Source organism: Orycteropus afer, unplaced genomic scaffold, assembly GCF_000298275.1.
Source record: "Orycteropus afer afer isolate SDZICR_OR568_19922 unplaced genomic scaffold, OryAfe1.0 scaffold00062, whole genome shotgun sequence".
Taxonomy (NCBI): domain Eukaryota; kingdom Metazoa; phylum Chordata; class Mammalia; order Tubulidentata; family Orycteropodidae; genus Orycteropus; species Orycteropus afer.
In genome coordinates, this window is record NW_006921649.1 from 10,414,492 (window position 1) to 10,437,721 (window position 23,230).

Consider the following 23,230-nt stretch of genomic DNA (forward strand, 5'->3'; position numbering starts at 1 on the left):
ATCCTACTTCCGTAGTGATACTGCCTCGGAAACCCAAGGAGGGGTCGCTATGAGTCGGGGCCGACTCGACGGCAAACAACAACAACATAGTTATTTACTTCTCTGAATGCTGGCTGCTATTTGAGGATGCTATCTGCACCTCTCTCGGCAGTTGATCCCTTATGAGGGACTGTATATTGTATGTATATATGGGTCTGTGTTGTGTTTTATCCAATTGTAATCAGCCAGTTTGAAAAACCTGAAAAATTCCCATTTTTGCTTAGGAAGAGTTCTTATAGCATTTTGATGATTTTAATTTCATTTGTGATAATAATAGATAAAAATTTATTATTCTTTACAGACATCCTATGCCCAGCTCCTTGCAGCAACATGTCTTTCAAAACTTATTAGCCGAGTCAGTCCTTTACCTATTGAACAGAGGATGGATATCAGTAAGTGGTTTATTACTCTTTCATAAAATTGCACTTTATAAATAACTTTTTGTTTTTAAATATGCTAAATTGGTACAAGACATGTGACTGACTTGATTTTGCCATTTTTTTTTAGGCTGAGTAATCAAGTCATCTTTTCCTATCTAGTAATAAACAAAGATGTGTGTTATATACAAAGCTACCTGTAATCAGAAAAATATTTGCTTAGTTTCACAGTAAATAAAACTAGCATTTTTCAGTGTTTATTGTTACTAGGATTTGTACTATCTCATTTCATCCCCAAACTGAGATGGGCACTATTGTTATTCTTGTTTTGCAAATGAGGAAATAAGATTTAGATAGACTCTGTGACTTGATCAAGGTCACCAAGCTAGCAAGTAGCAGGACTGTGATTTAAACCTATGCAGTCTTTGTGGAGTACATACTCTTAGCCATTCCCTTAACTAAATATGCAACTGGATGTCTGCTGTATTAGAATTATGTGGGACGCATGTGTGTTGGAGTTTGCTTTATACATGGCCAAAGTGCTAATAATCAAGCTGATATATATATATTTTTTTGTCATCTTTATTCATTTAGAAATAAATACTTAGACTCTTGACTCATGTCTACTCTCTAGCCTCAAGGTTAACATGATTTATTTTTGTTTATTAGAAAAATTGAAATGTAGTATGGACCTTTAAGCTCAATTTGTAAATGACCAAAATCACACAATGATGTGTCTTGTTTGCTTCAGTTATTTGATTGATATTTCTCTAAGCATAAGAAGTCTTAGGCCCTTAGAGATGAATTTATCCATGCATTCATGGATTTGTGTGTTTAAAAAGCCTTTTTAAAAATAAGATTTAAATGTTATAAACCTAAGTCATAAAACATTGTGGGTTTTTTTTTTAACTTATTTTTCAAAATGGGTACTTAAAAAATGGTAATGCTCATTAAAGGAAATTAGGGAAAAAAGGAAACTGAAACCCACAATGCAGATACAGCAACTTAAAACAATTTTTGCATGTGAACCTGGAAACTAGTCTCTAGTTTCCCAAAGTGCCTTGCATTGATATATGTATTTGATACTTTGTCTATATGATATAAATCTCTGATTTCTGATCAGACACTGAGTTAGTGTGCTATAACAACAACAAAATATTGCAAAAGATTTCAAATGAGAAAGGATATGTTTCTTTCATGAGTTTAACTTTGTTTTTTGGTTTAACTTAACTACTCTTGTTTCTGTAAGTAGCTTAGAGTATTTGTCATGATGTGTTATGTATAACTGGTATTTGTGGGTAAAATAATTGACCTGTCAGTTATAATGGAAAATGCCTCAACAATCACATTTTATCACCTCAGCTCCTCAGTCCTTCATGATATGATTCCATTCTACTTATCTCATTCTGTCCCAGCAAAAACTCTGTTGCCAATTCCTGTGTCAACCACACTATTTTCTAATTTTACTTGTTGTTCTGGTTACCTACTGCCGCTCTTGACAGGTATATACCACAATTGCAGTGGCTTGAACAAACAGGAGTTTATTCTCTTACAGCATTGGAGTCTTTAAGTCCGAATTCAAAGTGCCAGGCTCTAGGAGCTGTGTGGAAGTCCCTCGACCTTGGGCTTCACCTGTGCCTCTTGTTCCTGGCCCACTGAAACTAGAGGCATCTCCTCTAGGCAGCTACTGGCTTCTGAGGCTAGTAAGCCCAGGGTCGACCAATAAAATGGCACAGTTCCGATGTTACCAAACCACACGGCAGGCGTTGATTCAAGTCCATTGAAAGTCCCAAGATCAGCAGAGCATGGAAGGCTGCTGAACAATGGCATGGCAACATTTAGGGTTCAAACGTGCTATAAGCTAGAGACAGTTCCCCATGGCTTCTCCTTATATACAGGAAGCAGACCACATCCCTAAGGCAGCTATTCAGCTGCTCACAGTAGATTCTGCCATGGAGTTGATTACCAGTGTGATCATGGGGAATACTACATCCAGCTGCCCAGCCACTCAACCAGTCCAGCCAAGCTGACACACAAACTTAACTACCACACTTGTATAACTTAATAGCTACCTGTTGCTCATCAGTTAAGTACCATTTTTCTCAGCTTAGTATTGAAGTCCCTTTCTGAGTTTGTCATTGAAGACCAACCTTACTTAGTTAGCCTTATGTCTTCACTGGTACTATGCTGTTAGTTGTACCAGAAGGTCTTCCTTCATGCCATCTTATTTCTGTCTCTGTGTCTTTTCTTACTCTGTTTCCAGAAACTGGAATAATTGTCCCTTTTGTCTTTGATTGAAAGGAAAGTATTGTTGTTGTTGTTGTTGTTATGTGCCCTCGAGTCGGACCCGACTCATAGTGACCCCTCCTTGGGTTTCCGAGGCAATATCACTAAGGAAGTAGATTGCCCCATCTTGCTTCCGAGGAGTGGCTGGTGGGTTTGAACTGCCAGCCTTCTGGTTAGCAGTCAAGCGCCTTAGGAAAGTATAGCTTAAATTTAGTTACCTACATAAATCAATCAATCCCTCCTTCCTTCTTCCCTCCTTCCCTTTCTTTCCTTGCATACAACTTTTGAAAAAAAAACAAACTCGCTGCCATTGAGTCGGATCTGGCTCATAGAAACCCCTCCTTGGGTTTCTAAGGCGGTATTACTACAGAAGGAGATTGCCCAACCTTCCTTCCGAGGAGTAGCTGGTGGGTTTGAATTGCCAGCCTTCTGGTTAGTAGGCATGTGCCTTAGGTACTACACCATTAATTTTAAGTTAACTTGTTTTAAATGTACAGTTAATGATTTTCAGTAAATTACACAGTTGTATTAACATCACTACAATCCAATTTAGAACATTTTCATCACTCCAAAAAGATTCATCATGCTCATTTATAGTCAGTTGTTTTCCCACTCCTGCCAATACCTGATGTGCTTTCTGTCTCTATAGAGTGAATTTTATAGTTATTTCATACAAATGAAGTCATATAATATTTAGTCTTTTGCATTTGGCTTCTTTCACTTAGCAAAATGCTTTTGAGGTTCATCCATGCTATAGCATGTATCAATATTTTGTTCCGTTTTATTATTGAGTAATATTCTACTATATAGAATTTTGTTTCTCTGTTTACTAGTTGATAGATATTTGGGTATTTTCCACATTTTGGCAATTATGAATAATGCCAATTTGAATTCGATTTGAATTGAATGCCAATTTAACATACAAGTATTTTTGTGTCAGATGTCTTCATGTCTCTTGAGTATACCTAGTAGTACAGTTGCTGGGTCATAAACTAAATTTATGCTTACCTTTTTAAGAAACTGCCAAACTGTTTTCCAAAATGGCTGTATCATTTTACAGTCTTAACAGCCATGTATGAAGATTCAAGTTTCTCCTATCCTCACCTCTTAAATCCTTTCTTGAGTATCTTGTGGTAGTTTCTTCTTATTCCATGTATTCTCTCTCCACATAATTCATATGCTAGCTCTCTAGGCATAAATTATAGTTAATATTTTTAAGTATTCTTGGATTTCAGAATTGTTTCCATCAAAGCATTTTAGTTACATATTTAAGGGTTAACTTCCTTTTCACTCTTTTCCCAAATAGCATGCTAGCCTTTGGGGCCAAAGTAGAAATTAAATCTTTTTCCTTTATTTTATATACTTTTTTATTGTTTTCTGATAGACTTTGTGGTATATTTGTTACCTGACATCAATTATTCAGTCCATTAGCAGCTCAAAGCTGAATTTACTACTTACCTTTAATACTTTTTGTATAGTCCCTTAATTCCAAGCTTTACTTTACTATTTTATTCTTGTATTTTTATATGCCATATAAACAAGACAGTTTTGCTATAACATGACATATGTCTTTCTAAAAGTGACTGTTTATGTAATGTCTGTAAAAAATACATAGGTCTTATGAGAAAAAAGGGGTTATGGAAACAGCATTCAAAACCTTGTTAGTGACACATTAGAAAAAAGACAAGAATCTAATAAAAGTGGTAGCATAGTTTATACATGTTAAATGGTTAAGAAATTCATGAGTACTATAATAAATATATTTTATATGCTCTGGTAGCATAGTGCCTAAACCACTTGACTGCTAACCAGAAGGCTAGCGGTTCAAACCCACCAGCCACTCCTCGGAAGGAAGTTTGGGCAATCTACTTCTGTAGTGATACTGCCTCGGAAACCCAAGGAGGGGTCACTATGAGTCAGATCCGACTCGATGGCAAATAACAACAACACAACATAATAAACATGGCATTTCATCTTGAAAAAACCTGAAGTTTGTTTTTAGACTGCAAAAGAGTTCCAGCTTGTGAGTTATTATGAAGTGGTAGAAGGAAGATTATTGAAATAAGATGGGAAATTATAACACCCGATGAGAATGAGTATGGCTTATAACACATGGGGCAAACTGAGGTAGTTGGTAAATGTTAGAGGTTTGTGCTTATTGTGTGTTTTTACATGGCTTGGTGCATTTGGTCTGGTTACAGTTTTCTGTGTTCACCTAGCTTTTTCTTGTGGATGAAATCACATGTAAACAAAAGTGACATTGTCATTGTATTCAAATTCTCTCCTAAGATAGCCTTTACATTGCAACAAATTTGCATTTTCAAAACAAGCCTTCTAACAGAACTGCCTATATAAATAAGTACATATCTTGGAGAAAAGGATTAACTTTTTGTCAAGAGCATATTGTTGACTTCTCTTTTTCTGCACAATTTACATTATGTTAGTGAAAAGTTCAAATAATCATAGAGTATTTTCTTTATAGGAAACTACATTCTGAATTATGTGGCATCACAACCCAAGCTGGCTCCCTTTGTCATCCAAGCTCTTGTTCAAGTTATTGCTAAAATAACTAAGTTGGGGTGGTTTGAGGTTAAGAAAGAGCAATTTGTCTTCAGAGAAATTATTGCTGATGTGGAAAAGTTTCTACAGGTAAGAAGGTATTACTGCATTATTGGACATCACTAGTTGCTTTTATAGTTTAGAATACTACTTCTTGTAAAGTTCTATGGTTGGGTGTATGTCTACCAGTACCATATTAATTATGTTTATTATTCATCCCTAGGGCCCCTTTATGTTATATTGTCAGTAAGTGAGGATCATGCTGTTAGAGTTTTCTATATCTTCCAAACCAGAAGAATGCAAATAATAATGCTTTCTAATTTCAAAAATATATCCTCTTCCATTTGTGATGTGTCTATTTAAATACTACATATATACAAAACAAGTATATAATGCTTTTCATATATTATCTAATTAAATGCTCGTTGTAATCCTATAAAGTGGATTTTATTTTGTCAGTAAGAAAACAGGTTTAGAAAGTCAAGTAATCTCCATAAGATTACACAGTGACCTAGTAAAGTGTAGAGCTAGCACTTTAACAAGTGTCCTACCTTAAAATATACATATTTAAAAGTTTTATACTGTACCACATTAACTATATCAGTTTCTTTTTTATTAGGATTTGGGTGAAGATTTACAGAGTAAATTCACTTTTCATACAGCAGTTCACATATACTTTGTCTCATGACATTGACCAAAATTTACAATGCAGCAGCTCCCCTCCCACTTCCTCCCCATAGTTACCTCCTCCCAGTGTCCATCCCTTCATACTCTTCTGCACCCTGAGCTATCTCCCTGTGCATAAGCAGCCCTTCCTTCTCCCATGATTTTTCTCTCCAGGGCGTGTGTCTGCTTGAGGTAAATGTTTAACTCACATGCCTGTACTTTGTTTGGCTGGAAACCACAGTTGTGGGTTCAATTCCAGACCTGAAGGGCAGCTAGGGGCCATAGTCTCAGTGGTTACACCAGACTCCATTGGACCAGCAAACCTGGTCCCCACCTTCTTTTTTTTTTTTTGCCTCCAAATGATTTTGAGTTTTGTACCACATTGTTCTCCCTCTTTATGCAGGATCTCCTACATCCCTTCCAAGTGGATGGCAGTGGTAGCTGGGCACCATCTAGTTCTTCTGGTCTCATAGTTGTATAGGTTGCAGATCAGATGGTGTACCAGTCGCTAGGACTGGTTGTTTCCATTAATTTTGGTTTTCTTCTTTCTTCTTGACGAGGAGAGACCCGTTGTTGCATCTAGATGGCAGCTTCCTAGCTTTTAAGGACCCAGTCGCTACTCGCCAAAGTAGTAGGTGGAACAATGTTTTGTATAGTATGTTATGCCAATTGAGCTTGATGTCCCCTGCGACTATGGTCCCAAGCCCGCAGGATCAACTACTCGGTCCCTCTGGGTAGCTGGCTGTGACCAAGTAATGACCATAACCTTGCCCCTTGTCAGCTCTACTATACACCTGGGAATTCTGATCATTCACATGAACTTATAGGCCCATTGTTTGCCAACCCTATATATGATCTTGGATACACTCTCCATTTAGACATACCTAATTGTTTAGTTTGTTCACCCATCTATCCGTCCCTATACCCATGTTTGCTTTCATTGACAACTCAGTACTGTATATGCAAAGGGCTTCATATTTGTTGTCTGTACTGCCCATGTAACTCTCTATGTCTTTCTCATCCTCAATGCTGCCATATTGGTCACTCACATTTGGTACATTGCCCTTCTCTTCACCCAAATCAATATTTATCTCTATCTATCTAACAGCATTCCCTCCTCTCCCCTCCCACCCCTGGTAACCAACAAAGAATATGTCCTCCAATATATAAACCTTTCCTTACCTTTTACAATAACGGACTAATACAATATTTGTCCTTTTGTGACTGACTTATTTCGCTCAGCATAATGTCCTCCAAGTTCATCCACGTTATGCGGTGTTTTGCAGATTCTACATTATCTTTAGGAGCTCTGGTAGCATAGTGGCTAAAGCACTTGACTGCTAACCAGAAGGCTGGCGGTTCAAACCCACCAGCCACTCCTCGGAAGGAAGGTTGGGCAATCCTACTTCCGTAGTGATACTGCCTCGGAAACCCAAGGAGGGGTCGCTATGAGTCGGGGCCGACTCGACGGCACATAACAACAACAACAACAACAACAACATTATTCTTTAGCGTTGCATAGTATTCCATTGTGTGAATGTACCAAAGTTTGGTTATCCATTCCTCAGTTGTTGGACATCTAGGTTGTTTCCAAGATTTGGCTATTGTAAATAGTGCTGCGATGAACATCGGAGTGCATATATCTGATCTTGTTATGGCTCTCACTTCTTTAGGGTATATACCTAGTAATGGGATGGCTGGGTCAAATGGTATTTGTATTTCCAACTTTTATATCAGTTTCTTAAGAATGTTTTCAACCTAACTGATTTAAATAAAGTTATATGCACTTTTTTACATTTAAATTATATAAATTCAGGTTTTTGGAAGCTGTAAAAAAAAAAAAAAAAAAGGCAAGAGGAAATTAAATTGTGCTAGTGATTTCACTTGGCATTCCACACGGTGATGGTATGTCCTGGGGTGAGTGTGATATGGAAAACCAAAATCTGCTCTTGGTTCCTGTGTGCTTTCTTCTTAGGCTGACAGTCATTCCCTGTTCAGTGTGATTCAAATATTTAAATACCCATTTTTTTTTCTCTACACACACTATCCCTAAGTGTTGAGCCAAAGAAGCAGTGATCTATGAAAAAACTGATAGTGTTGGATTAATTGAGAGATAGTTCAATATTGATTTATTGGCAATTAGGGGTAATTTTGACTTTCTAAGATTTTACTTCTTGCACACTAACTTTAAAATTGAATTGCTTTTTAAGAAGTCCATCATATGGTGCAATGCTGGGGGCTTCAGAATATGAAATACTAGATTATACTGCTTCTCTTTTAGTCATGTTGTTAAAAATCCTGGTTAATAAATATTCCCAGGAATAAGTGTATTTCTTACCCTTTAAGGAGATCACTGTACAGTGAGGCAAAGGGAGAGTTCATGAGCTTCTCACTTTAGATTTGTGCTTGTGATTTTCACTAGCGCAATTGCACCCCCTCATGTCATTTACACAGTTCCACACAATTCATCAAGAGTCATAAGCACAGATGAGATCAGACTTTGGAGTTCTTTTAATGTAAAGTCAAGGTTGAACACTGAATAGAGTGAAGTAATTCCTGTTGGCTAACATTTCTCAAGCTCCATTCTCAGGGCTGTTAAGCTCAGTTCAATTGGACCCCAGTGTTCTCTATTAGCTTTTGTCAGTTTGGGAAGGCCAGAGAAGCAGAAAATGTTTTATCTTCTAAGTTTATTGTGGTATCATCACAAAATATTTAGTACTTGCTTTCTGTGTATATGACTGGACCTAAACTTGAGTCATGAGAAAGGCAATTGCCTTTACTGTTTCACTACTGTAAAATAGTACCACATCGCTCCTTTGGGCATTAGCTGCTTCTGTGGGTTTTGCCCTAAAAATTATTTTAAGGTTTGTTAAATCTTTAATGGCTTGAAGTTTTTGGTGCATTTTCCTTTCTCTGTTTTTGTAATCTTATTGCTGTCATACTCCGTATTTACATGCCTCCTTTCTATATACATACCAAGGAGATACTGCTATAATCTAGAGCAGTGGTTTTCAAATTGCTGGTCTGCAGTGAGGTACAGAGCTTGTGTCAGAAGGTAAATTCTACATGGCTCTTCCTTCATTGAGACAGACTTGGCTATGAAAAAAAAAAAGAATGCCAGCTGACCTAAATAGGGTACTTAGTGACGTCGCTGTTTTGTATTTTGGTGCAAGCTCCATATCTTGTTACTGACCAGTATCAAACCATTCTCAGATTGCAATAGTTTACAGACCACCAGTGTGTTCATGAGCCAGCAGTTGGTCAGTGAGCACACTTTCAGTAGCATGGATGTAGTATACACAGGTGGGATGCTTTAGGGAGTAGGAAATTTGTAGCTCAGTTCAGACACCTACACTGTCCTCAGAGGCTATAAAGAATTAAAGTGCAGAATGTTGGGATGTGTCTTTAATTCCTTTTTTCCTCTAGGATAATTTGAATTTAATTACACTTGTGGAATTCTGTGATAGAAGGAATGACCAACTGTATAATTAAGATTTCAAAAGTGTATCATCTGAACTAGTGATTTTGTAAATGATTGCAGTGTATTTGGATGTTGTGTTTATTATTTCTGTACTTCCAGTGTGACCTTACAGTAGGATAACTTGTAAGTAATGTGCGTAATGAAAATAGAATTTTTATTTGAAGGAAATTTTTAAGATTAAATTGGAAACTGATTAAATAAAAAACATTGATGTTTTTAGGTGCTGTCAAGTCAGTTCTAACTCGTAGTGACCCTATGTACAAAAGAACAAATTACTGTTCAGTCATGCGCCATCTTCACAATCATTTTTATATTTCAGCTTGTTGTAGCCATTATGTCAGCCCGTCTCACTGAGGATCTTCCTCTTTTTCACTGACCCTTACTTTACCAAGCATGATGTCCCTCTCCAGAGACAAGTTTCTCCTGATAACCTGTCCAAACTACCTGAGACAGTCTTGCCATCATCACATCTAAGGAACATTCCAGCTGTACTTTTTCCAGAATGTATTTATTCGTTCTTCTGCAGTCTGTGGTATATTCAGTGTTCTTTACTAACACCATAATTCCAAAATGTTAACTCTTCTTTGGGCTTCCTTATTAATTGTGAATTAATTCATTCTTTTGCATGCATAGAAGGTGATTGAAAATACCATGGCTTGGATCAGGCATAACTTAGTCCTCAAGGTGACATCTTTGCTTTTTGACAGTGTAACGAGGTCTTTTGCAGCATATTTGCCCAACATAGTATGTCATTTGATTTCTTCACTGCTGCCTCCATGAGTGTTGATTGTAGGTCCAAGTGAAATGAAATCATTGATAACTTCAGCCTTTTCCTCCATTTATTGAAATGTTGCTTATTGGTCCAGTTGTGAGGATGTTTGTTTTCTTTATGTTGCAGTGTAATGCATACTGAAGGCTGTACTCTTTGATCATTATCGGTAAGCGTTCAAATCCTCTTCACTTTGAGTAAGCAAAGTTGTGGTATCTGCATATAGCAGGTTGTTAATGAATCTTCCTCCAGTCCTGATGCTGCATTCTTCTTCATATAGTCCAGCTTCTTGGATTATTTGCTCAGCATACAGATTGAATAAGCATGGTGAAAGGATACACACACCTCTCCTGATTTTAAATCATGCATTATTCCCTTGTTGTTGTTGAACGACAGCCTGTTGGTCTATGTACAGGTTCCACATGAGCACAATTAAGTGTTCTGAAATTCCTTCTTCAAAATATTGCTCATAATTTGTTATGATCTACACAGTTGAATGCCTTTGCACAATCAATAAAGCACAGGTAGATATCTTTCTGGTATTCTTAAACATCAGCAATGATGTCCCTCATTCCATGTCCTCTTCTGAATCTGGCTGGATTTTTTGACAGTTCCCTGTCAGTTCACTGCTGTGACCATTTTTGAATTATCTTCAGAATAATTTTATTTGCATATGTTATTAATGATATTGTTTGATGATTTCTGCATTCTTTGGCCCTCTGTTTGGTGCGTAAGGCATTTGACTGTTAACCAGAAGGCTGACGGTTCAAACCCACCAGACATTACTTGGAAGGAAGGTTGGGCAATCTACTTCCATAGTAATACCGCCTCAGAAACCCAAGAGGGGGTCGCTATGAGTCGGATGCAATCCGATGACAGTGAGTTTGGTTTTGTTTTATTGGAATGGACATAAATATGGATCTCTTCCAGTTAGATGGTCAGGTAGTTGCTTCCAAATTTCCTGGCATAGATAGCTGAGCGCTTCCAGTGTTGCATCTGTTTGTTAAATATCTTAGTTGGTATTCTGCCTATTCCTGGACCCCTGTTTTTTCTGCCAGTGCCTTCAGTGCAGCTTATACTTATTACTTCAATACTATTGATTCTTGATCATATACCACCTCCTAAAATGGTTGAAGATAGACTAATTGTTTTTAGTACGGTGATTCTGTGTATTCCTTCCATAATCTTTTGATGCTTCCTGCATCTTTCAGTATTTTGCCTTTAGAATTCTTCAGTTATTACAACTCTAGGCTTGAATTTTTTCTTCATGTCTCTTGCTTGAGAAATGCTGAGCGTATTCTTCTCTTTTAGTTTTCTAACTCTAGGTCTATGCACTTTCATTACAACACTTTGTCTTCTTGCATCTCCTTTTGAAATTTTCTGTTCAGCTCTTTTTCTTCATCGTTTCTTCCATTCACGTTTCTATCCTCCATTTCTTTATTCATGTGTGATGTTCTTAATGTCATCCCACAACTCGTCTGGTCTCTGGTCATTAGTGTCTTTAATGTGTTGTGGTAGTTAAGGTTGTCTGTTAACTTGGCTTGGCCTAGCTGAGTGGCTGGGCAGCTGGTGGTAGTTATTCCCCGTGATGAGACCAGCAGTCAACTCCATGGTGGGATCTACCATGAGCAGCAGAGTAGCTGCTTTAAGGGTGTGGTCTGCTTCCCATATATAAGAAGCAGCTTTGGGAATGGTCTCTAGCTTATGGCATGCTTGAACCGTGTGTGTAGCCAAGTCGTTGTTTAGCAGACTGCCATGCTCTGCCGATCTTGGAACTTTTAATGGACTCGAATTAATGGCTTGCTGTGCGTTTTGGTAATATTGGGACTGTGCCTTATTACTTATCGACCTTGGGTTTGTCAGCCTCAGCAGCCAGCAGCTGAGTGAAGAAAAGCCTCCAGCTTCAGTGGGCCAGGAGCAGGAGGCAGAGCTGAAGCCCAAGCTTGAGGGGCTTTCACCCAGCCCCTAGAGCCTGGCACTTTGAACTCAGACTTATTCTCCAAATTGTAAGAATAAGCTCCTGTTTGCTAAAGCCATCCTATTTGTGGTATATTCTCGTCAGAGCAGCACTAGGTAACCAGAACATGTGTCAAATCTGTTCTTGAGATGGCCTCTAAGTTCAGTTGGGATACACTCAAAATCATACTTTAGCTCTTGTACACTTGGTTTAGTTTTCTTCAACTTCAGCTTGAACTTGCATATGAGCAATTGAGGGTCTGCTCCATGGTCAGTCCCTGACCTTGTTCTGACTGATGCAATTGACCTTTTCCATCTTTTTCCAGAGATGTAGTAGATTTGATTTCTGTATATCCCTTCTGACAAGATACACATGTATAGTTGCTGTGTATGTTGTTGAAAAAAGGTGTTTGTAGTTGTAAGTTGTTGGTCTTGTAAAATTCTGTCATGTGATCTCTGTAATTTCTGTCACCAAGCCCATATTTTCCAACTACCGATGCTTCTTCTTTGTTTCCAATTTCCGCGTTTCAATCGACAGTAATAATCAAGGCTTCTTAATTGAATGTTTGATAAATATCAGACTGTAGAAGTTGGTAAAAATCTTCAGTTTCTTTATCTTTGGCTTCATTTCCTTTATTTTTAGTGTGTAAATTTGGATAATAGTCATATTAACTGATCTTTCTTGTAGGAAAATGGATATTACCCTATCACAAACAGCATTGTACTTCAGGAGAGATCTTGAAATACTTTCTTTTTGACAATGCATGCGACACTGATCCTTTTCAGTTTGTCATTTGGGTATGGTAGACTGTCACTCAAACCAAACCAAAATCACTGTCATTGAGTCAATTCTGATTTATGGTGACCCCCATTGGGTTTCCAAGACTGTAAATTTTTATGGAAGTAGACTGCCCCATCTTTCTTCTGCACAGTAGCTGGTGGGTTTGAACTGCCAATCTTTTGATTAGCAGCCAAATGCCTTAACCACTATACCACTAGAGCCCCTTATAGTAGAGTATAGGATTGTTCAATTCATAATGATCGTTTCAGCTCACTGTTGTTTAGGGTATTGATGTTTGTTTACATATTCTATTTCATTTTTGATGATTTTTAATTTTCCTAGATTAATACTCCATACATTCCACATTCTAATTATTAATGGATGTTTGCAGCTGTTTTTTCTCATTACTTCTTAATGCACACGCATACACACACAGAGAGAGAGAGTGTGAGTTCTGTAAAACTGTATACCGTATTGCTAGTTCTGTATTTACCTCCTTGGGTACTTTAGATGCCTTCATTAAAGGTACCTAATAACTGTATATACATGTAGTATTAAATAATATTAAAAGGGCCTAACTAATCTTATCTAATATTAGATCCAGAGATTTTAATTGGTTACTAAGCTACTTATTCGTTATTTTTTTAAAATGTAATTATGTCAGTGTCCTTCAAAAGAATGTATAGAACTAAAAATTAGCAATTTTCTGCTCATTCACGATTCTATGAAAAATATTAAAGTCAACTCTTAAATTTTGAAGCTTAGTTTAAGTCCAAGGTGCTGAAGAGATTTTGTAGAGTATTATGCAGTTCTAAGGTGGGTGAACAATGAACACCAATGGAAGCAGGTGTCAAGAAATCAGACAATGCATTGCACCAGGCAGATCTGCTGCAAAAGACATCTTTACAGTGCTAAAGAGCAAAGATGTCTCTTTGAAGACTAAGGTGTGCCTAACCCAAGCCATGGTATTTTCAGTCACCTCATATGCATGTGAAAGCTGGACAGTGAATAAGGAAGACCGAAGAAGAGTTGATGCTTTTTTTAATTGTGATTTGGGTGAAAGTTTATAGAGCAAATTCACTTTCATATAGCACTGTACATATACTTTGTCTCATGACATTGACTATAATTTACCACAATGCAATAGTTCCCCTCCCACTTCCTTCCCATAGTTACCTCTTCTCTGTGTCCTTCCCTTCCATGCTCTCCTGCCCCTGAGCTGTCTCCCTGTGCATACACAGCCCTTCTGTTTACCTCATATGCTTGTCTTTTGTTTGGCTGGAAGCCACAGGAATGGGTTCAATTCCAGACCTGAAGGGGCAGCTAGGAGCTGTAGTCTCAGTGATTCTATCAGGCTCTACCAGACCAGCAAATCTAGTCCCTTTTTTTTTTCTTTTCCAGATGACTTTGAGTTTTGTTCCACATTGTTCTCCCACTCTATCCAGGATCTCCTACAGAGATCCCCATCCGAGTGGTTGACAGTGGTATCGGGGCACAATATAGTTCTTCTTGGTCATATAGGGCTGAGGTTCGCACAGTGTACCAGTTGCTTGGATTGATTGTTTCCATGAAAAGAGTTGATGCTTTTGAGTTGTGGTGTTGGTGAAGAATATTGAAAGTACCACATACCTGCAGAAGAACAAACCAAGTCTGTCCTGGAGGAAGTGCAGCCAGGAATGTTCCTTAGAAGCAAGAATGGCCAGACTTCTTCTTACCTATTTGGTCATGTTGTCAGAAGGGACCATTCACTAGAGAAGGATATCATGCTTGGTAAAGTGGAGGGTCAGCATAAAAGGGGAAGACCTTTAATGAGGTGGATTGACACCATGGCTGCAGTGATGGGCTAAGGTATAGCAAGAGTGGTGAGTCAGGTGCAGGACTGGGTGGTGTTTCATTCTGTTGTACGTAGGGTCACTATTATGAGTCAGAGCTGACTCAACCACACCTAACAGCAACAACAAGGTAGGTGAGATTTTTCCCGCTTAACTCTGTGTATGTAAATTTATTTTTCAAAATATGAACTTGATATTCTTTATTTGTATAACTAGTAATCATTTTCCACATATTTAGTGGATATATTATTAATTAAATGTGATGCTTGAGTATTTAATTATTTATATCTCCACTTTTGCTAAACTTGGTTATTTTCTCCAAAGGGTACTGTGGAACACTGCATAATAGGAGTAATGATCCTCTCCGAGTTGACACAAGAAATGAACCTGGTAAGTGTTTTCACATAAAAGGACATAAAGCTTATTTAAGTAATGCTATGTATTTGCTGGTTTTATTTTTGGAAAAATGTGTAATCATCTTTATGCAGCATAAAACTGAATAATCAATATTTTTATTGTTTTGGTCTATTTTATTGGTGGGTTAATTAAATATTAGAAGTTTTGTTGTTATTGAAAGTATCAGCAGTAGCATAAAGTGCAGCAAAGAACAGGGAATTAGACATGGTCTTTCTTCCATATATTTCAGATAGAAATATATTAACCCTAAGAAGCAAATGGTATGCAAAAGAGAAACCTTTATTTGATAACAAATAAAAGACCAGTAGTTTGGTGAATTCTTTCTTAACAATGAGTACATAGTAGAACTCATCAAAGAGCAGGCTACTTGGCACTTTGCCACTTGCTGGTATGGGTTCTCCCCTGTACAAAGAGAGTTCTCAGAAGCTGTATCTTTCCCCAGCACTCCCTATAGGAGCTCAGTAGCTGAGCACATCATCAGCTCCTGTTTACTTTTGTACTTAAAGTAGTTAGAAAAAAAGCAGAAGTTGGTTGCATATGGAATAATTTTAACAAGGGTAATGCAGTGTTTAAATTTTAAAATTGTCATCATCCTTAGTGGTGTATGTGTTTGGATGTATGTGTGTGCATGTGTGTATGTACATATATTTGCATATAAAATCAATCCTCATTATTCATAGATTCTATGTTTGCAAATTAGCGAACTTGCTAAAATTTATTTGTAATCCCAAAGTCAATACTTGTAGCACTTCCATAGTCATTTGCCGACACTCACAAAGTTGCAAAAGATTTGAGTCACTTGATGTTCATTTTTCTAGATAATGCTGAACAAGTTGACCCTATGCCTTCTTGTTTCAGCTTTCATACTGTAAACAAGTGTCCTTTCTGCAGTTTTTAAGTCTTTTAATGATATAATTTTTGCCTTTTTGTGTTTTTGTTGGTAGTTTCACTATTTAGAATGGTCCCACCAAATCAAGCTTGGCTACTTCATGCTGCTCTAACAGAAAACACAAGTGGCTTTAACAAACAGGATTTTATTCTCCTAGAGTTTTGGAGGCTAGAAGTCCGGGTTCAAAGTGCCAGGCTCTAGGGGTTGGGTGAAAGCCCCTCGACCTTGGGCTTCAGCTCTCTCTGCCTCTTGCTCCCTGCACACTGAAGCTGGAGGCTTTCTTTGCTCCAGCAGCTGCTGGCTACTGAGGCTGACAAACCCAAGGTTGACAAGTAAAATGGCACAGTTCTGATATCACCAAACCACATGGCAGGGCACTGATTCAAGTTCCATTAACAGTCCCAAGATCAGCAGACAACATGGCAGGCTGCTAAATGATGGCTTGGCTACATGTAGGATTCAAGAGTGCCAAAAAGCTTCAGAGACCTTTCTCAGTGCTTCTTATATACAGGAAGCAGACCATATCCCTAAGACAGCTACTTAGCTGTTCCAGTAGATTCCACCATGGAGTTGATTACCAGTCTTATCATGGGAAATAACTACATCCAGCTGTCCAGCCACTCAACCAGGCCCAGCCAAGTTGACACATAACCTTAACTACCACAATAGTGCTAAAATGTTGTCTAGTGTTCTTAAGGACACAGAATTGTGGTCCAGCCAAGTTGACACACAGCTCCAACTATCACAGCAACATTGCAAAAGATGGAAATTCCAGAATACTAAGTTGTGCTCATGCAGAAACTATACGTAGATAATTGGCAGTCATTTGAACAGAATTAGGGAATACTAGATGGAAAGGGAGAGACCAGGAGCAGCTTCAGGGACCTCAGGAGTGTCAGGATATCCAGGTAAAAAGGGGTAGGAGACAAGGCTAGGCCCCAAGCCCCCTAGAGCCAGGATAGGGAGGGACCAGGAGCGGCCGGGGACCACAGAGTGGCAGGTTTCAGGTAGGAATTAGGTAAGAGGAGGGTGCAGAGTTTTCCAGCAGCTAAGGGAGACAAACTTGTCTGTCAGTTGTCATCCTGTGAAGCTTGTACGTTGCTGTGGGGCTTGAGGCTGTGTCATTGGTGCAGTGTTTCAGAATGTACGAAGTATGAATCTAGGAAAATTGGAAGTTGTCAAAAATGAAATGGAATGCATAAAGATTGATATCCTTGGCATTAGTTCAAAAGGAGCTCTGGTAGCGTAGTGCCTAAGGCACTTGACTGCTAACCAGAAGGCTGGTGGTTCAAACCCACCAGCCACTCCTCAGAAGGAAGATGGGGCAGTCTACTTCCATAGTGAGACTGCCTCAGAAACCCAAGGAAGGGTCGCAGTGAGTCGGGGCTGACTGGACGGCACATAACAACAACAACAGCATGCAAATGTGAGGTCCTTGTGGCCCTCCAGGGATTGTACAGCTTGCTACTAATGCTAATAAGCTGCATTACCCTTGTTTACCCATGCAAATAAAGTGTATGGAATGTTAATATGGGAATTGGTCAGTTTTACTATCCTACTAGGTTTAAAATGAGCCATCCCAGAGGCTAAATGGGGAGATCTCACCACCATTAAGAAAGAAGAGCCAGGAGTGGATCACATCCTTTGGATGTGAGATCCCTGTGCTGAACCTCCTCAATCCAAGTGACAGAGAGCTGTGACACCAGAAAGAGATGGCCAGAAGCAGTGACAGAGAAATGGCAGCAATAGAGGTAGAACAACTAAGAGAATGGCATGACACAGAGGGGTGGGCTTCCTGGCCATGGAGCAAGAAAACTGAGTGCCTTCGGGTAGGAGGCTTGCTGGCAGAGTCAGGTGCCTCTAGGCACTTATCTTTGGAGCTAGACTTGCCGGCCCATGGAGCGAGAAAGCTGAATGGCTTTCGGTAGGAGGCTTAATGGCAGAGTACGGTGCCTCTGAGCATTTCTTGGCAGAGCTAAAATTGCTTTGTAACACTTACTTGAGGAGTGCAGGGGCCAAGAGGGCACTGCGGCCAAGGGGCCAAGGGCCAGAGAGAGGCATGCCCATAGGCACTGCCGAGAAGAGGCTGTCCTGATTGAAAAACTATTTTCTGATCGTGAATTATAACCTATTACTTCCCTAATAAACCCTATAACTGTGAGTGTGATCTGTGAGTTCTGTTTGGCCATTATAATGAATTACCAGACCCAGCATAAAAGTGGAGAGTGTCATGAGAGACAGTTGGTATTAACTAAAAAAAAAAAAAAACAAAACCTCACTGCCACTGAGTCGATCCCGGCTCATAGTGACTCCTCCTTGGGTTTCCAAGGCAGTATCTCTATGGAAGTAGATTGCCCAGTCTTCCTTCCAGGAAATGGAAGGAAGGGGCTGGTGAGTTTGAACCGCCAGCCTTCTGGTTAGCAGTCAAATAAATACCTTAGGCACTACGCTACCAGAGCTCCCATAGTTGGTGTTAGAATTGGTAAAAAGATTGGAGGGTAGAGGCATGTCTGTCTGACTTCTACCTAACAGAAATCAGCCTTGAGCTTTCTCCTGCCTTGTAAAGTTAGAGGAGGTCAGACATCTTCCCCAGGCCATTTTTCACAATTTCTAAAACTTAAAGCGATCTCTTACTTAACACAGCTATCACCTTCCTGACTCCTTTGCCCCTGAGTATATGAAGGTTTTTCTGCCATTTGTATGTGTGGATGGATGGAGGGATGGTTCTATTTCCAGGATTAGTAATTGTACCTGGAACATAGTTACTGTGTTGGCAGAGATGTTAATGGTGAGGACCTTGGCTGGAAACACTTATGCCTGTTTTTCTAAATCCTACCAGCTCTAAATATGTCTGAAGAGCAGTAGTATTTTTTTTCTTTTTTTAATATATGTTAAAAATTTTAGTGTGAAATTTTAACCTCATAAAAGCAAAGAGAATAGTATAATTATCACCATGTAGCCATCAGGTAGCTTTTACAGTCATCAGCTTTTTGCCAGTTTTAAGAATAGCAGTTGTATTCATTTCCTGCTTTATAGCTGCCCTCGTAGTAAGATTTTACTGTGTTTAGATGATTACTGAAACATGACTAGTAATATGGAATTCTTAATAAAGGTGTAGTTCAGAGAGCAACCATCTTAAACTTACAGAAAAGTTGCAAGTGTGATATAAACTAGTTTATTTTCCCTTAATATTTGACAGTAAGCTGTTGCAATGATTCCCCACCACCCTGAAACAGTGTGTATGTCCTACATGCAAGGATATTCTACATAACTGCTCGAAATTAAACCAAAGCCAGACCCATTGAAATGAGTCGATTCTGATTCATAGCAACCCTCATTGGGTTTCCAAGGCTATAAATCTTTATGCAAGTAGATTGCCTCATCTTCCTCCCACGCAGCAACCGGTGGGTTTGAACTGCTGACCTTCTGATTAACAGCTGACTACACTACATCCATTAAAAAGAGGAAATTAACACTGACATACGACCTTCAAATCCTCAGATCCCATTCAAATTTTACCAGTTGTCCCCAAAATACCCTTTATAGCAAAAGGAACCAGTTTAGAATCATTTAATTGTCATGCTTTAGTCTCTTTCAGTTTGGAAGTATTCCTCAATCTTTCTTTACTTTCATGAGCTTGCTACTTGTGAAGATTACAGGCCAGTTATTTCATTAAAATGTCCCTCAATTTGAAATTGTCTGATGTTTCCTCATTATTACATTCAGAGTTTGCGTATTTATCAGGAAGATCACAGTGCATCCTGTCAGAATGTGTATGATTTGATTTGCCATATTCCTGACTCTGCCAGCCAGTCTTCTACATTGTAGATTTATTCTTTTACTCTTTGTAATTAATGTATATTTTGTGGCGAGGCACTTAAGGCTCTGAAAATATCCCCTTCCTCATCAGACTTTCACTTCATTAGTTTATCAGTATGGATTCCTGGTTTGGTATTTTTATTTATTTAATGGGTTGTAATTTGTTACTGATATTAGCTATTTTGATGCTCAAATTTCCTTAGATTTGGCTAGTAGAAGCCATTTCATTCTGGCTTCTGTGTTCATTTGACATTTCCTTACCACTCTTTGGACAGTTTTTTCTTCCTGGCACAGCAAGGTGTTATAAACTTATATATCACCAAGTACCCTTTTAAACAAGCTCCAGGGGCTAAAGTGTGACTTAGGCTTTGTATGGTAAAAAATATATGGTTGCTCTTAATAATATATAATAATAATATAATTCTTGTTCTAATTCTACCAGATGAAATATGTATGAAGAACTGTAGCTTTTTTAAAAAGTATATGTTAAAATAATCATATTAAGGAAATAGTGTAATGATACAATAATATAATTGCTCTACATTTTACTCAGCCTAATTATAGAGCATTTACAACTTCAGCTAGCATTTATTAAACACTTTCTGAACCATGCAGTAGGGATATCTACATTGTTGTTAGGTGCTTTCAAGTCAGTTCTGAGTCATAGTGACCCCACATGTAAGAGAACAAAGCACTGTCCATCCCTGTTCCATCCTCAGTTTGTTGCCATATTTGAGTCCATTATTGCAGCCACTGCATCAGTCCATCTCCTTGAGGATCTTCCTCTTTTTTGCTGACCCTCTAATTTGTAAAGCATGATGTCCTTCTGCAGGAACTGGTCCCTCTTGATAATATGTCTAATGTATGTGAGACGAAATCTCACCATCCTCACTTCTAAGAAGCATTCAGGTTGTACTTCTTCCAAGACAGATTTGTTCATTCTTCTGGCAATCCATGGCATATTTAATAGTTCTTCACTAACATCATAATTCAAAGACATCAGTTCTTCTTTGATATCTGCATTGCATGAGGAAAATCAAATATTATAGTTGTCAGATGTGAGCCAGATAAATTCATGTAATGTCAGTAATAGGATGTATCTTTTAAGACAAAGATCTAAACTTGAGATTTCCTAAAAGTAAAGGGGATTATTTAAATTATTCTGCTTTTTAAGAAGGCAAATCTCTTTCTGGCATGTAATCAACATATAATTATCAGGAAGTAAAATATCTTATGCCTAGGAGTTCTGGTGGTGTAGTACCTACGGTATTTGACTGCTGACTAGAAGGCTGGAGGTTCAAACCCACCAGCTACTCCTCAGAAGGAAGATTGGGCAAAGTACTTTCATAGTGATACTGCCTTGGAAACCCAAGGAAGGGTCACTATGAGTCGAATTGACTCAATGACAGTGAGTTTAGAGTTTTTTGAGATTTGGTGGAGATATGGGTATACAGTAGAAAATGGATAGGTAGTCCTGTTTCTCAAAAAAAAAAAAAAGATATATAAATGAGTCACCTAAATAATAAGGACCTCTGCTGGTGCAGTGCCTAAGGCATTTGACTGCTAACCAGAAGGTTAGTGGTTCAAACTCATGAGCCACTTCACAGAAGGAAGATGAGGCAATCTATTTCCATAAACATTTACCATCTTGGAAACTCAGTGGAGGTTGCTTTGAGTCAGAATCGACTCAATGGCAGTGTTTTTTTTTTTTTTTTTAAGTAAAATAAGCATGCAATCCTTAAGGATAAGTCTGGAATAAGGCCTAGATTTGTATTTTCACTTTATCACTAACTAACTTTGTACAAACTTCTTAACTTCTCTACACTTACGTATTCCCATCTGTTAAGTGAAAGAGACTTACTGGGTCTTACTAAGGTTAGGTAAGCTGCTAACACCACCATTTGTCAGTTTGTCATGCTGTGATGGCTTGCATGTTACTGTGAGGCTGGAGGCTGTGCCACAGGTATTTCAAATACTAGCAGGGTGACCCATAGTGTCCAGGTTTCAGTGGTGCTTCCAGACCAAGACAAACTGGGAAGAAGTGTGGGGCTATCAACTTCTGAAAAAACTGGCCATTGAAAACCTTATGATTAGCACTGAATCACTGTCTGATATATTACTGGAAAACATTATGTAGAGTAATGAGACACTGTCTGTTAATAATGCTAGAAGATGAGCTCCTCAGATTGGAAGACACTAAAGAGAAGATAGGAAAAGCTGCCTCCCCAAAGAAGAGTGGACCTTAATGACGTGGGTGGAATAAGCTTTCAGGACCTTCAGTTGCTGATGGGGCATGACTCAAAATGGGAAGAAACACCTGCAGACATTCATTAATAATTGGAATGTGGAATGTACAAAGTATGAATCTAGGAAAATTGAAAGTAATAAAAAAAAAATGGAATACATAAAGATTGATATCCTAGTCATTAGAGAGCTGAAATGGACTGGTATTGGCCATTTTGAATCAGGTAGTCATACGGTGTTCTATGAAGGAATGACAAATTGAAGTGGAATAATGTTGCATTCCTTGTCCAAAACAACGTTTCAAGATCTATCCTAAAGTACAGAGCTGTCAATGATAGGATGATATCATACAAGGAAGACCAGTTAACATGACTATTACTCAAATTTACGTACCAACCAGTAAAGCCAAAGATGAAGAAATTGAAGATTTCTATGACCTTCTAAAGTCTGAAATTGATCAAACATGCAATCAAGATGTATGGATTATTACTGATGATTGGAATGTGAAAGTTGGAAACAGAGAATCATTAGTAATTGGAAAATAAGACCTTGGTGATAGAAATAATGCTGGAGATTGCATGATAGAATTTTGAAAGACCAAAAACTTATTCATTTCAAATATCTTTTTCAACAAGACAAACAGAGACAGTCGATGTGGACCTCACCAGACAGGGAACACAGGAATCAGATTGACTATCTGTGGAGAGAGCCAGTGGAGAAGCTCAGTATCATCAGTCAAAACAAGGCCAGGAGCTGACTGTGGTGGAATAGACCATCAACTGTTCATATGCAAGTTCAAGTTGAAGCTGAAGAAAATTTAAAAAAATCCATGAGAGTCAAAATACAGCCTTGACTATATCCCACCTGAGTTTAGAGAGCATCTGAAGAATAGATTTGATATGTGTTGAACACAAGTGACTGAAGACCAGAAGAGTTGTGGGATGACTTCCAGAAAATCATACATGAAGGAAGCAAACAGTCCTTAAAAGGACAGGAAAGGAAGAAAAGACCAAACTGCATGTCAGAAGAGACTCTGAAACTTGCTTTTGAATGTAAAGTAGCTAAAGCGGATGAAAGAAATGCTGAAATAAAAGAGCTAAACAGAAGATTTCAAA

General features: G+C 38.4%; 1 protein-coding gene across 1 annotated transcript in view; it reads left to right on the forward strand.

The window, feature by feature from the left end:
• The window catches only part of RANBP17 (RAN binding protein 17), a 533,584-nt gene that overhangs the window by 14,313 nt on the left and 496,041 nt on the right, over positions 1-23,230 (forward strand). The window contains exons 3-5 of the mRNA XM_007939761.2: positions 341-431; positions 5,185-5,351; positions 15,071-15,136. Coding sequence (XP_007937952.1) covers positions 341-431; positions 5,185-5,351; positions 15,071-15,136 — 324 coding nt within the window. The remainder of the gene's footprint in view (positions 1-340; positions 432-5,184; positions 5,352-15,070; positions 15,137-23,230) is intronic.